Genomic DNA, 14706 nt, shown 5'->3' on the forward strand with positions numbered 1-14706 from the left:
GGTGCCCTAACGATTCCTTGCAAAGAAGACAATTTCATCCACCTTTTGAATGGATTGTTAGAGGAGTAACACAAGAGCTTCAGAAAGGCCAACCTTTGAAAATGAAGCAATGCATAGAGGTTCCTCTTATTGTCATTCTATGCCACAAGCCCACGAGGGAGCCCATAAGCTCAAAGGGCTGCTGCAGCTTTGGATCCAAAAGAAAGACTTTTCACTTTTCGATCAAAGTTAATGGAGGATGGACCAGCATTAAATCCAAATCTCCAATTTTGTAGCTTCTGGTGAAACGGAAGACATTCCATTTGAAGTTGAGGAGGGGGGGAAACCAGTCTCCCTATTTTTCCAAAGTATATTGTTGACATTCAAACATTGGAAATTTACAGGGAGAATTTCTCCCAACGGAAATTGAAAATACCATTTTAATTATTGGCTTTTGTTCACCTTTGTCTCGATTTGCAGCTTCTTGTCTTATAGCTTATAGAGCATTGATATTGTTGGACCACAATGGATATGGGCCCATATCAGTTGGTTGCAGCTCGTATCGGATATCATATTTATTGAGCTCGATTGCCCATTTCGTAAGTCTCTCCGAGACGTCGGGTTTCTAAAGGATTTACCTCAGAGGGTGACCGGTCAAGACTATGATAGTGTGAGCCTGGAAGTTGGGTCTTAGCTTTCGGGCTGCTAATACTAGAGAAAAGGCTAATTTTTCTATGTTAGGGTACCTCGTCTTGGTAGCATGCAACACTTTGCTTATAATACACAGGTCGTTGTACTTTCCCTACTTCTCTAATTAGGACCGAGGTGAACTTAGGTATCTTTTCAGCTCGTTAAAGGTGAGATGGCAATCTTCGGTCCACTCAAAGTCTTGGCTCTTTTTTATTGCTTTGAAAAAAGGTAAACACTTCCTAGCCAACTTAGACAAAAATCAATTCAGGGTGGCTATTCGTCCAGTTAACTTTTGGACTTCTTTAACCGAGCTAGGGGGTCGCATATCTAGTATTGCTTGGATTTTTTTTAGGTTGGTGATTACCCTGCATTTTGATGCCTTAAGGGCATCAATTCAGGGATATTTTTGGCCTTAGAATAGTCAAAGTGTACCATTTTCTTAGTTAAAATCAATTATGTGACATCTAAGAGTCTTTCTGCAAATAATGTAGTTTCTAGGCTGAAGTGTAGTTTTTGGAAAGTTAGTGTGAAGACCAGCTGAGAGAGGGAGTGTTTTTGTAAAGAACTGAGAACAGGATGGCGCCTCCTATCTACTAAACCCAGTTGAAGCCCATCCTATCGTATCACCATGCTCCCCTCTCCTTTGCAAACCCTAGGGAGCCTTTTTAACATAATTTTTTCACTCTTAGCAAACCCTAGCTGCCCCTACATGTTTAATCTCCACCCTCCACCTCTTTTAATCTCAACCACTCATTTTAGGGCTCTCCTTTATAGCTTTTAAACCCTAAGGCACCACCTATTCTGCTAATCCTCACAATTCAGCCCCTCACCTCCAAATCTTAGCCACTCCCTCCATCTTATATCCCAACCATTCAATATAGGGCACCACCTATTCTTTTAATCTAAACCCTTCAACCTTAGATGTTCTAATCTCCACCCTCCATTTGTTGGCACCCAAATCTCAGCCATACATAATATTGGGTGCCCTCTCCTTCCAATTTCAGACCTAGGATCACCCCAAAACCATCTTAGCCATCCAATAGAAACCCTAGGAAGTCCCTAACTTTGCTAAATCCCAACTACTGGCCCCATCTTTCTCCCTATTTCTAGTTGTGTCCACCATTCTCTATAAAAAGGGTATCAGGGGCCTTGTAGAAGGGGTTGGTCAGTTCACCCAGTTAACAAGGCTAAGGTTTCTTGAGGAGTTCAGGGTTGTAGAGGGGGAGGATGCCCAAATCTTGTCAAGAGGGGTTCCTGCAAGCTGTTCAACTAATCTACAACTACCGCCACTGGATCTGATCAACCATTTTTTTCTTTTCTTTATTTTCTTTTCTATTATTTTTTTCTACAATCTTTTATATTTAATTCTTTTTCATTTCTCTATTTTGCATATTTGAATTCGTTTGGTTTATGGCTAAGGTGCCTCGAGGGGTTCGAGGGTTGTAGAAAAGACAGACGCCCGGTTCTTGTCAGGAGGGGTTTTTGCAAGTTGTTTGGCCGATCTGTAGCTACCGCCATCGGATCCGGATTCTGGATCATTTTTTTTTATTTATTTCTTTTATCCCCCTTGTTGATTCTCATACTTTATTAAATTCTGATTTTTATTTTTTGTCTTGTTTAAATTTGAAACATTTACTTTCAGTAATAATAGATTTTATTTTCGTATTTTCTGCCATTCCCGAATGCATTCTCTTGTCCGAATCTAAGTATATATTAAATTTTCACTTGCTTCCCTGTGGATACAACCCATTCTCACCCATTTACTATGTTAGTAGTTGTTTGAGAAACGGTAAAAATTATAAGTGTTTAAATGGGTGTTCCAGAGTGTTTAACGACACGCTTCCGAACACACCAAGTTTTTGGCGCCGTTGCCGGGGAAGCATGGAGAAAAATTTTTATTTACTTTTTCCGGATCTATTTCATTAATTTTTCTTTTTCGTTTGATTACTCGATCTGTTATCTCAGTTTAATTTTTGTTTCTCTTTGATTCTACAGGACGGAATAGGGAAAGGTGGGGTACCAGAGCATTGCGGCACTGCGGGATGGAAGAGAAGATAAGAAAAATTGGATTGCATTTTAGGTGTAGTCATTCCATTTTTTTTTCTTATTTTTATTTTCAAACTCTTTTAGTGATAGAATAGCTATTTTTGAATTTTTAATTAATTTTTTTTTAGATCTGATTTATTTTTTTAGTATTATTTTGCTTTCATTTTGTTTCTAGATCTATTATTCTTTCTTTATTTTAATTTCTTGTTCGATTTTTTTTTTGCTTTATTAGGTTTGTGTTTTTCTTTTATTTCAGATTAAAAAAAAAATTGTTCATTTATTTTATTTTATTTTCTTTCTTGCAGCATAATTTTCTTTTGTTTATTTTATTTTATTTTATTTCCGGTTTAAATTCAGATTTGTTTTTTTCTTTTATTTTAGATAAAAAAGCAATAGAAAACAAAAAGATAAAATAAAAAAAATTCGTTTATTCTCTTTTATTTATTTTTGCAGCGTATTTTTCTTTTGTTAATTTTATTTTCGTATTAATTTTTAGACTTCTGTTTTTCTTTTATATAAAAAAACGAAAAAAATATAAATAAATAATTCAGCATATTTTTTTCTTCTGTTTATTTTATTTTCGGTTTATTTTTTTCTTTTATTTTATCTATTTCTTGCATAATTTTCTTTTTGATCATTTTATTTTCAATTTAATTTTTAGGTTAGCAATTAGTTTTTTAGAATTTATTTTTGGTAGTTGTTAATTCTATTTAGCACAATTAATTGTTTTTTTTATTTTCTATTTGCAATTATTATTTGTAGCTTTATTTAATTTCTTTTCTTTTATTTGTTTAATTGAATAATTAATTGCTAAATAAGAAATTGTTGAAATTTTCGAATTTGAGTTTAAATTTAAAATCTGAATTTTAATTTTAATTTTAATTCGAATATAAATTTGAATTTGAATTTGAATTTCAAATTTTGAAATTTAAATTTTAAATTTTTGAATTTAAAAAATTGAAAAAGAAATTAAAAATAAAAAAATCAATTTTAAAATTTAGGAATTTAAATTTTAAAATCTGAATTTGAATTTAAACTCCCAAAAATTTAAATTTTTAATTAAAAAAATAAAAAATAAAAAGAAATATAAAAAAAATTGGTTAATATTTTTCTTGCATTTTCATTCCAATATTTAGGGTATGATACTCTAGAGCATGAATCATATAGGTTTATTTAATTGCTTAAATTATTATTGTTTAAACTCCCAAAAATTTAAATTTTTAATTAAAAAAATAAAAAATAAAAAGAAATATAAAAAAAAATTGGTTAATATTTTTCTTGCATTTTTATTCCAATATTTAGGGTATGATATTCTAGAGCATGCATCATATAGGTTTATTTAATTGCTTAAATTATTATTGTTAGTTGTGAATGTGTTAGGTGTTATTTTTAATATTTTAATTGTTCCTTTTGCTTAGTTGTTTGCTTTATTCTTTTAGGTTTAATTGCTAAAATGCATATTAGAAATAATTGTTCATGCATTGTAGTTAGTTGCATTTTGTTGTGTTTATTTTGTCTTTCCGTTAATTCATTTAAGGGCATCCAACCTAAATAAGATAAGTTGGGTATTTCATCGCCCTTCCTTGGCCCAAAAAATCACCACCCTTCACGTGTGGTTCACACTAACCCTAATTTAAAATTTGGATAGCAAGATCCTTTAGGGAAGCCTCACACTTGATTCAAAGGTGTGCTCAATTTTAGGAAAGCTTGTAATTACTTTCCTTAACCGACGGTTGGTGTCTAAGGAAAGAGGTTAAATAGCTACACCTAAGCGGATTTGTGGTTACTTAATTAGGTCATTGTGAGAGCAAGGGGAGCCATCCACATCCCCACCTCTCACCTGGCTATCCAAAGGAAGTGGTGTAATTCCAAGTGAACCTAAGAGGACTCGCATTGGTTGAACCATTAGTTTAGAAAACCCTAGGTCAGCCCCTAGGTCATGTGGTTGATTTGGTTGCATTTTTTTTTTAATTTAAAATTTAAATTTGAAAATCTGAATTTGAATTTAAATTTCAAATTTCAAAAATAATAAAAAATAAATATATAATAAAATTTTAAAAATTCAAATTTGAATTTAAATTTTAGAAATTTAAGTTTCAAAATCCAAATTTGAATTTAAATTTTAAAAATTTACATTTCAAATTTCAAATAAAAAACATAAAAAAGAAAAAAAGAAAATCAATTCCAATAGAGTACCCTAGGAATCAATCAACAATTCATGTAGGTTCAGCAGTTGATCCTAAATCAGTAACAGTCCATCAATAGACTAGAGAGCCAAATAGGATAGCTGGAAAAAGCCAAGGCAAGGAGAGAAGTAGGGAAACTATCGAGTCAACCGGTTGCGAACCCAAGAAATCAGCCATCGGATTTTCCTCTATAGCAGATTGAACCACCTCCTAGGAATCCTGATCTTGAAAATACCAAGGCTATTGTAACCTTAAGAAGTGGGAGGATTTTAGAGGACCCATGTGAGGAAAAAATAATTAATGAAGAAGAAAATGAGCAAGAAAACCATAAGTTGAGGGGGGAGGGAAAAGAAAAAGGAAAGGAAAATCTAGAGCCTATAGTGAATCAACCCATAGTTCCCTTTCCAACTGCACTCACAGTCGAGCCGGTGCGAAAGAACAAGGAGACTCGCAACGAGGAGAGCAAGGAAGTCCATATTAACTTCCCTCTCCTTGACGCGATCCAACATATCCCAACCTATGCCAAGTTCTTAAAAGAGCTATGTACTCAAATGATGGAGCCACGATCGGCCCCACAAAAAGTGATGCTCTCGGCAAATGTTAGTGCAACTTCCTTAGAAGCTGAAAGACCTGGATGCTCCTCTCATAAAATGTGTCATCTCTGGAATCACCTTCGAGTGGGCCCTATTGGATCTTGGGGCCAGTATAAATCTGCTTCCATCTATTTATGACAGGTTCAAAATCAGCAAGTTAAAATCTACTCCGATAATTCTGCAATTTGCTGATTAGTCAATCAAGACTCCTCGAAGTGTTACTGCACTCCAAAACAAATAACCCTTTATCTTCATTCTCTTGTTACCAAAATAAATAACCCTTTATCTTCATTCTCTTGTTAGTCTTGTGTATAAGGTAGGACACATACCACTTTACATCTTAATTTACTTTGCACAAACAAAAAAAGCAAGGTCAAATCTAGCCAATCCATGTTTTAAATTAAGCTCAAACCCAATATTTATTAATTGAACCGAACACGAGCTCAATAAAACATGGCTTGTGAAGCTTGAGAGTTTAACGGAGCTTATATATATACAAGATCAAGCTGAGCCAATATTGGACATCTAAGCATTTGAGTCAAACTGAATTCAAACTTATATTTCTAGCTCGAATCGAACTGAAGCCTAAACTCAAAACTCGTATTTTTCTATCAAATTGAAAAATCTAATAGCTAGATATTTAATTCAGCTTGGCTGGAGCCTACCCCTGTGGGGCACTGATGTGAACTAGAGAGAGAGTGAACTCACCCTAATCAAACTATAATAAAAATTTAATAGCAATTAATGATGCTTATCATTCATACTAACTACTAAGCTTAATTAATAGCTTTGGATCTTGAATCAACATAGAGGATTAACCTGGCTGGAGTTATATAACTAGTTTACTACACTGAGACACTCTTCACAACCCCTGTATATGGTAATATCCTTATTTCGCTTTAGAAGATGTTTTCTCCATTTTCCTCTTTTTTTAGTATACATTCTACTTTGTACATCTTCTCTTGATGTGATTATTATGAGTGAAATGAATCACATTAGTTGGAATTGTGAAGTGAGATCCCGCAAATCAAATTTAAAAAATGTAAAACTGGAATTAATTAAACCATTGAAAAGAAGAAAAGAAGTAAGAGAAATTAGAATTAGATTATTCCTGTAGAATTCAAATCATTGATGAGAAGAAAATTTTGTATTGAAAATTGTTCATATATATAGAGGAAGAAATCTCCTTTTTTTTCTTCCTCAACTCTCTTTTACAAGAAGAAAAATATATATATATATATTTACATGTAATTGGCCATTTCTTGGCCGGACTTCAGTTTTAGCTGTCTTCCTTGATCCTTAAATAGTTCTCAAGAACCGTTCAAACAGGATGTGAGACGAATGAAGGCTTCTTCTTGGCAAGGGATTGTCAGAGCACCCATTGGATGATCAAATCCGAACTCTTCTTCAGCGCGAGTAAGCAAGGATTGGAATGAAGGGTGGTTCAAAAAGGATATGGGAACCACGAACCGTTTCTTCTGGGTCGTCTCTCCAATATAAACAGCCAGGTGGCCTTTGGGGACGTCTGTTGCTGCAGAAGTTGATTGAATTGCAGTAAGAAAAGAACGTCGAAGAATCATCTTGGCATGAACAAATCCAGGCAAGCGTATAGCCATGGCTTATATGCACAATTATATTGCAAGAATAAGAAATCAAACAACAAAAGGATTGAGAGAAGGAGAATTCTGAGAATATTGGAGATTGTGATTTGTGTAAATGTGGAATGATGAGATCGATAGATGTTGAGTGTGGCCTCTACATATATATATGGACAATAACTTTGTGAATAAAAGATGATGATAAGTGTGAAGATTGAAAACAGAGTAATTACATTGGGATGGGACACAAGGAGGGACAAGGCTCATGACGTTATGGTTTCACATGGCTTTGCCGCCCCAGTCAATTATCAGCAACCGTGGGCTGGTCGTGCTGTCTTATCTTTGTAGGCCAAACTTCTTTCTATGTACAACTATGAGCTCTTTCTACGATTTATATGGATATATGATCCCTTTTTCTAGTTTTGATCATTTTTCATGATAAATATGAGAGATGTTCCCAATGCACGTTCAGATGTACATGTGGGGCGCCTGCTGTGATATCATCATGAAGACTATATGTCTGTCTATATATTGTATCAGTATCAGTATCAATTTATTGTATTTGAGACTCATAAGCAGGAGCAGCGCATGTGAAGAGATGGGAGTGAATGGAACACAAACAAGCTTTTTGGCCTCCGCCTTTCTATTGTGTGCCAAAAACCGCGGGTGGTTTGCTCTCAATTAATGCAAGAAACCATGAATTCCAGTGTTTTCACTCTCAACAAATCTCTGGAAACGAGTTAAAAAGGCAAAATCATGTGATTTCACATGTAGCATGTCCCTTAGAAAGGCCTAATATGAATAATGTGGGCTCTCCTACTTGCCCACACCATTTCCTTGGTCTACCTTTCTCTCTATATATAAGTATACACAAGCTAAGGGAAAGTGCATCTTTCTTTCCGAGATCAATATCTTGTGAATCCTTCTTTCAACAAGTAACCTTGAAAATCATGGGTTTCCGCTTGCCTGGTTTGTTTCACACAAAGGAGATTCTTCGCCGCTCTCTTTCAGGAGGGAGGAACCAACCGCTTTGGTCAACAGCCAATGTTCCCAAGGGTCATTTGGCAGTTTATGTAGGAGAAGCAGAAAAGAGGAGGTTTGTTATTCCAGTATCCTACTTGAATCATCCCTCATTCCAAGAATTGTTAGGTCAGGCCGAGGAAGAATTCGGGTTTGATCATCCAATGGGTGGGCTAACGATTCCTTGCAAGGAAGACACTTTCATCCATCTTTTGAATGCCTTGTTAGAAGAGTAACACAACATCTTCAGAAAGGTTAGCCATGGAAAAATGAATCAATGCATAGAAGCTCCTTCGGTTGTCATTCTATGCCACAAGCCCACGAGCCACGAGCCTGCCCATAAGATCAAAGGGCTATGCAGCTTCGGATCCAATAGAAAGATTCTTCAATCAAAACTAATGGGGGATGGGCCAGCATTAAATCCAAACTCTCCAATTTTGTAGCTTTTGGTGAAACGAAAGACGTTGCAATTGAAGTTGAGGAGGGGGATTGAGATTAAAATCAGTCTCCCTATTTTTTCAAAGTATATTGTTGACATTCCAACATTGTAAATTTACATTCTGTATATGAGCAAGGAGAATTTCTCCCCACGGAAATTGGAAATACCATTCAATAGCAAATCTTCCATTTCCATTTGTTATTAGATCTAAATCTGTATTTTCTTTTTAATTATTGCCATTGTTCACCTATGGTTGGATTTGCAGCTTCTTATCTTGTAGATTATAGCACAATGATACTGTTGCCCGGCCCAAATCTCGTAAAGTCCCATCACCATGGGATCCGGTTGTAGCCAGTCTATACACAAACACCACCACATGGGTCTCCTGCACTTCACAGTAGGGGTGGCAATTGGGTGGGTTGGGTTGGGTTGAGTTTCAATCCAACCCATCTAACCCGTCAACCCATTAATAGCCCAATTATATAAAATTAAATGGGTTGGGTTCAACCCAAACCCGCTTTAACCCAATCCAACCCGCCCAAACCCATTAGTCTTATATTTATGGACTTAAAAAACACTCTCTCTCTCTTAACAAATAAGTTAGTTGTAGTTTGGTGGTTATTATAGTTACTATTTACATAAGTGGTGAAGGTTCAAATCACATTACATGCTTGTTACTTTTACACAAGCAGTGAATCCATTTGACTATGTTCAAATTTCGGATTTGACCTAACCACTTGGATTCAAACCGGTCAGACCAACTTAAACCACTTAGGTTCAAGGGTGGTTGAATTGTTTAGATCTGGATCAGTCTAGTTGAACCGGACGGACTGTTTTAGTCATTGCTGGATTGACTTGGAGGGGACCATATAAGGTTTGTGCACGGGTTCAGGACCATACCGGCTGACTCGAACCAGGCAAATGTAACTAAATCGGGTAGGTTCGGATTCGGGTTGGGTTGTGTGGATGTTGGTCAAATGAATAGTCCAGATTGGGCGAAGCATGTAGAGGTTGAACCATCCTGCCCATATCTACCATATATTTCCAAAAAAAACTTGGAATTATTCTTTTAAAACATCTATGTAGGGGTTACGATCTGCCCAAGTAACTCAGTGGCATGTGGTGTGGTAGGCCAACCAAACGGTTGAGGCATTAATGTTGTGGAGATCTCAGGCTGGTAATGTATCATCGGGACAAGTTAGCGGGCTAACCTCGCAGATCGCCATAGGTTCTTACAGTTTGGCCTATCTTTGAGGTAGGCCGCTATAAACCGGGAGACCTGTCAGCTTGGCCTGACCGAGGTGGAGGTCGGCCTAGGCTAGGTGCTATAGGCTAACTTGCCGAGCTAGTTTGCTTACTCAACACTGAGGAGTCGCTTGTAGGCCACATGTCATGATGTGATTTCAAAGGACCAAATTACCCCTCATCAATTGCCCCCCACTACCAAGCCTACGTCAGCTCAGTGAAGGGAGTAGCTCTTGGTAAGGTAATTGGTCTGACTAGTTCGCTCTATTGATATGGTCAGAGATTGGGCGGGATCAAGGCGGAGCACACTCAAATTTCAAATTCGGCAAGAGTGCGCACTTAGTGGGTGTGCAAAATTTTGAATTCAAAATTGTCTGCACATAGTACCTTTGTTCCAACTATTGACCCACTGTCGATGTATCTCTGTCGTTCGTTCTTTTGCCTAGTGAATTATAAATATGGGTCCCCACTTACATTGTTTTTGGATTTTTTGGGTGGTGTCCAATCTAAGGAGGTTGCAGTCGAAGTGCTATTCTCAGTTTGTCTATTGAAGTACTGTCAGTCGGTGGATCCCAGTCTTCTCTGTTCTTTTTCCGTCTTCCAATCCCTTAGGAAGTAGGTCACCCGACCATGGGTGGGACAAGGAGGGGAGTTCCTCTGGAGAGGATTCTCAGGGGGAGTTCTATTCTGAATATCTGGTAGGGATGAGGGAAGAAGTCCAACTAGTAGAGTCTATTTTTGTTCCAACTACGCTTTATGGGGAGCACATTGTAGAGTTGTAAAACATTTACCAAATCCCTACTAAATATGATTGTATCTAGCTTGGCCCTCACAAATACCCCTATAGTCATGGCCGATATGCTATCTATGTCATTAAGGAGGCGCTGGTCGCCGGTCTCCAATTTGCCCTACAAACTTTCATTCTCTTGGTGTTGAGGTATTATGGCATCTCTTTAGGTCAGCTTCACCCTAATGCAGTTCGAACCATGGTAGGGCTGATTTGTTTATGTCACCACCACAATTTCCCTTTAAATCTGGATATCTTCTTTTGTTTGTGTACCATGAAGAAAGTCCCCCACATCCCTTTCTATTTTTATCTCCCCTTTCATGGCGAATACAAGGTGTTAAACAAGTTTCCGAATAAAATTAAAGACTAGAAGAGCAGGTATTTCTTCCTCTCTAACAGCGGTGGCTGGGGCATGAGTACTGCTTGGCATAGTGATTGTCGGGATTTTAGTGAAGGGTTCATCGATGAGATGCATGCTACGGTTCAGGATTTTGTCCACTAGAAGGTTAAAGTAAAAACCATTTTGGCCAAGCCCACGCTTATACAGGCCGGCTTGAGTCACATAGGTAGATCAATCTCCAAGTTTCTTGCTTTTTGTTCTATTGATTTTTAGCTCGACTAACCTTTCTTTCTCCTTTTTAGACATGGCGAGCATGGAGTCGATTTTGGCAGCTTCCAAGAAGAAGGCTTTGAGGAAGAAGTGAAGGGCTGATCGCCGCTCATCATTGGAGGGGACCTCGACTAATGCCGAGGTAAGGTCACAGTCATATGCTCCTCTTGTCATCAACCTTGAGGTAGGTGGCGACCCCATGAGTACCGATCAATACTCTATGGGTCCTGTCATCTCTCAACCTCAGGTCGGCTAAAGGGAATGTGAGGCTGGTCCGTACACCTCGGATATTCCTCATTTCATTCCTCATGTTGACGTCTCTATGCTTGATCGTGTGACTGATCCCTACATAGCTCTTTGGATGGCGAGGGGCATGTTGCTTCCTGAGGACATGGTATCACCGCAATTTGAACCATTTGATGCCAGAGCTCGGTTGACTCACTGCATTATTCTGGTTTGTTTTCTTCCAAAGTTCCTATCTTTTTCTTTTGTGATTCACTTCTGATCATGCCTTTCTTCCTTTTGGTAAGTGAACACCATAGGGCAGGTCTTGTTGGATCAAGTCACCACGGGCTAGGAGAGGGGCGAGCAGTAGGCTAGTATCGACACACTGTAGTCCTAGATGTGTGGGATCTAGCTCAGCATCAAGGAGGACTGTCAGCGGTCCTGTGAGCTGAGTGAGAAGATGTAGAGTGAGCTAGATGAGGCCTGAGAGACTATCGCCGCCCAGGAGCTCCAACTGGAAGAGAGGCGGACCAAATATGTCAAGGACATTCATTGAGTTGAGGTGGCAATCGTTAGTCATTTCCGTGAATCTCTTTAGTACGTAAAAGAAAAGGTGGAGAATGCTATCCCTTCGATGAAGAAGGGCTTTAAGCTCTGCCACCGCTATTTGAAGATGTTGCACCCCAACTTCAACTTTGGCACCCTCTCTGTGAACGACGTGCCTGATGAACTCGCCGTGCAAGTCGATAGGGAGCCCTTGACTCCCGAGGAGGGTGAAGAGGCAAATGGTGTAGGGTGGCAATGAGAAGTAGGACAACTTGTCTGATGATTTCTCTTCTTCTAGTGTCTTCGGGATCTTGTGTGCTTCTATAAGTTGATTTCTTAGGCCTAGGTGCCCTAAATATTTGAACTCATTGATGCTAAGTTGTTTTCTTTTTACATGTACCTCGGTCGCTGTCTGAGTGAAGCTTCTTTCTGCTTATCCGTTTCTTAGACCGGTCAAATTATCACTAAGTTAGTTAGATGCCTTAATGCGAAAACCTTCCTTTTAGATTTCCTTTTGGCTGGGTTATGGAGAGGTTGGCCCAAATGCCTTGGATAATTTTCATAAATTTGTAGTTGTAGCTTGGAACTTATCTTTTTTCTTCTCTTGGCCGAGTTGTTGAGAGGTCGGCCTAGATGCCTTAGCAAAATTTCACAAGTTCACGAATGTGGCTTAGAACACTTTTTTTCAAAGGTAGTACCTTTTCAAGTTGTCTATGTTCCACGCACAGGGTACCACCTTCCCCTCCAGTGTTTCAAGTTCATACACATTTCCACCTACCACCTTGGAGACTTTGTAAGGGCCTTCCCAGTTTGACCCTTTCTTTTCCACACTGAACTCAGGTACCATAACTTTTCTGAGTACAAAGTCGCCAATTCTGAATTGGCATTTCTTGACTCAGGCGTTATAGTACTGAGCCACTCGGTGTTGGTATGCCAGGGTCCAAATGTAGGCCAGATCTCTAACATCTTATACTTGGTCAAGGTTATTTCATAGATCTTTCTCGTTAGCTTCGTTGTCGAATGTCTCGGACCTCGAGGTTGGCACTTCTATCTCTATCGGTATCACAGCCTTTGCTCGTACGTCAGGTTGAAAGGTGTTTCACCTATCATCGTTTTAATGGTTGTTCGGTAGGCTCATAACAAACTGGGCAGCTCGTCCACCCACAAACCTTTAGCTCAGGAAAGTCGAGCTTTAAGGCCACGGAGGATTGCTTTGTTAGCGGCCTCACCATTAGACTGGAGATGGGCGATCGAGGTGAAGTTTTACCTTATGCGCATTTCTATGCACTAGTTCTAAAACTTAATGTCCTTAAATTGTTTTCTATTGTCTGAGATCAAGATCCTAGGTAACCCAAATTTACAAATGATGCTCTTCGAAAAGAAATTTTGCACGTTCTGAGCTATGATCGTCACTACTGGCGCGACCTCTACCCGTTTCGCGAAGTACTTGACTACTACCACTAAAAGTCTCCTTTGTTTGGTTGCTGGCTAAAAGGGTTCTAATATGTTGACCCCCCACTGTGCAAATGGACACGGGTTGGTTAAGTATTTCAGGTTGGCTGCTAGTTGGTGTAAAATGTTGGCATGTCACTAGCAGTTGTCGCACTTCTTTACCAGCTCGATTGCGTTTACCATCATTGTAGGCCAGTAGTATCCTTGTCATAAAGCCTTTTGAGCAAGGGCTCTTCCCCCCAAGTGTCCTCCACAAAGTACTTCATGAATTTCACATAGTACCTAGTCTGCTTCAACTAAGCACGAGCAGCACAGTAGGGTAGTGTAAAAGATCTTCTATAAAGCTACTCGCCCACGATCATGTAGTGAGCTGCCTATCGCTCTATTCCTTGAGCTGCGTTGCGCTCCTTTGGCAATATCCCTTTCGTAGGTAGTCAACGAGCGGGTCTATCCAGCTCGGTTCTACTGTCATCACTCGGATAACCTCTTCCACTGCCCTTTCTATGGATGAGCTGGGTAAGTCTTTTATGTAGACCGTCCTCATCGGCGAGTCAATTGCACTAGCTAACCTAGAGAGAGCATTGCCCTTGGTGTTTTTCGATCTCAAAATTTGTTGGAGGTACCAAGACTAGAAGCTGGGTAGGAGTTCCCTTACCTTGGCTAGGTAGGCCGACATGGCGGATTCCTGAGCCTCATACTGGGCCCCCTACTACAGCCGTTACCTGCTAGGGCTGCGTAGGTGGCCGTTGTGATGTACTCCTTACCTGGGCGAGTGACATGTCTCCAAAGTGACAGGCACACCGCCACCTACTGAGAGATGTGAGCGCAGACTGCCGAAAGGACAGAGATTGTGCCATCAGTAGGGGATATGGTGCAGTCTGATTGGTACGGCCTGTTAGGTAGAAGCTTCCTGTGGAATGCTCATGCGACCCACTCGCGAGCTACTTTGTAACGAGCTCGGAATACTTCAAGAGTACCCTAAGTAAAATTAGTCCTCGGGATGACTTGTCTGCTTGGGAGTTCGGGTGAGCTGGTTTTCTTAGCTTGTGAGCTGAAGTTGCCTTGGAATATCTATTTGGGGGTAGCTCGGGGAACCTGGAGCTTACGTCATGGTGAGCTGCTTTAGGGACCCATTACTTAGCTGTACCGGGCCACAATGCTGAGCTGTCGCTTACGTTAGGTCAGTGTCCACGTGTTGCCGTTTCATAGATCGGGTCAAATCACCTTCATCAATTGCCCCCACTCCTCGGGCTAAGGGCATCACCTTAGCGCGGGGAGTTTTTGAAGCGC

At 39.3% G+C, this 14706-nt stretch overlaps 2 protein-coding genes across 2 annotated transcripts; one reads left to right on the top strand and one right to left on the bottom strand.

Moving 5' to 3' along the window:
- Nucleotides 1-6622: 6622 nt before the first annotated feature.
- LOC148849011 (auxin-induced protein X15-like) lies at nt 6623-7244 on the bottom strand. Its single transcript, XM_088952239.1, has one exon. The coding sequence runs from the start codon at nt 7108-7110 to the stop codon at nt 6805-6807; it is 306 nt and encodes a 101-aa protein (XP_088808365.1). The 5' UTR covers nt 7111-7244; the 3' UTR covers nt 6623-6804.
- A 420-nt stretch (nt 7245-7664) lies between these two features.
- On the top strand, nt 7665-8732 carry LOC148849012 (uncharacterized). The gene has a single exon (XM_088952231.1). The coding sequence runs from the start codon at nt 7701-7703 to the stop codon at nt 8346-8348; it is 648 nt and encodes a 215-aa protein (XP_088808357.1). The 5' UTR covers nt 7665-7700; the 3' UTR covers nt 8349-8732.
- Nucleotides 8733-14706: the final 5974 nt, after the last annotated feature.

The sequence above is a fragment of the Nelumbo lutea genome, chromosome 6, assembly GCF_056320005.1.
Source record: "Nelumbo lutea isolate HS-2025 chromosome 6, American lotus-T2T, whole genome shotgun sequence".
In the NCBI taxonomy this organism is placed as follows: Eukaryota; Viridiplantae; Streptophyta; class Magnoliopsida; order Proteales; family Nelumbonaceae; genus Nelumbo; species Nelumbo lutea.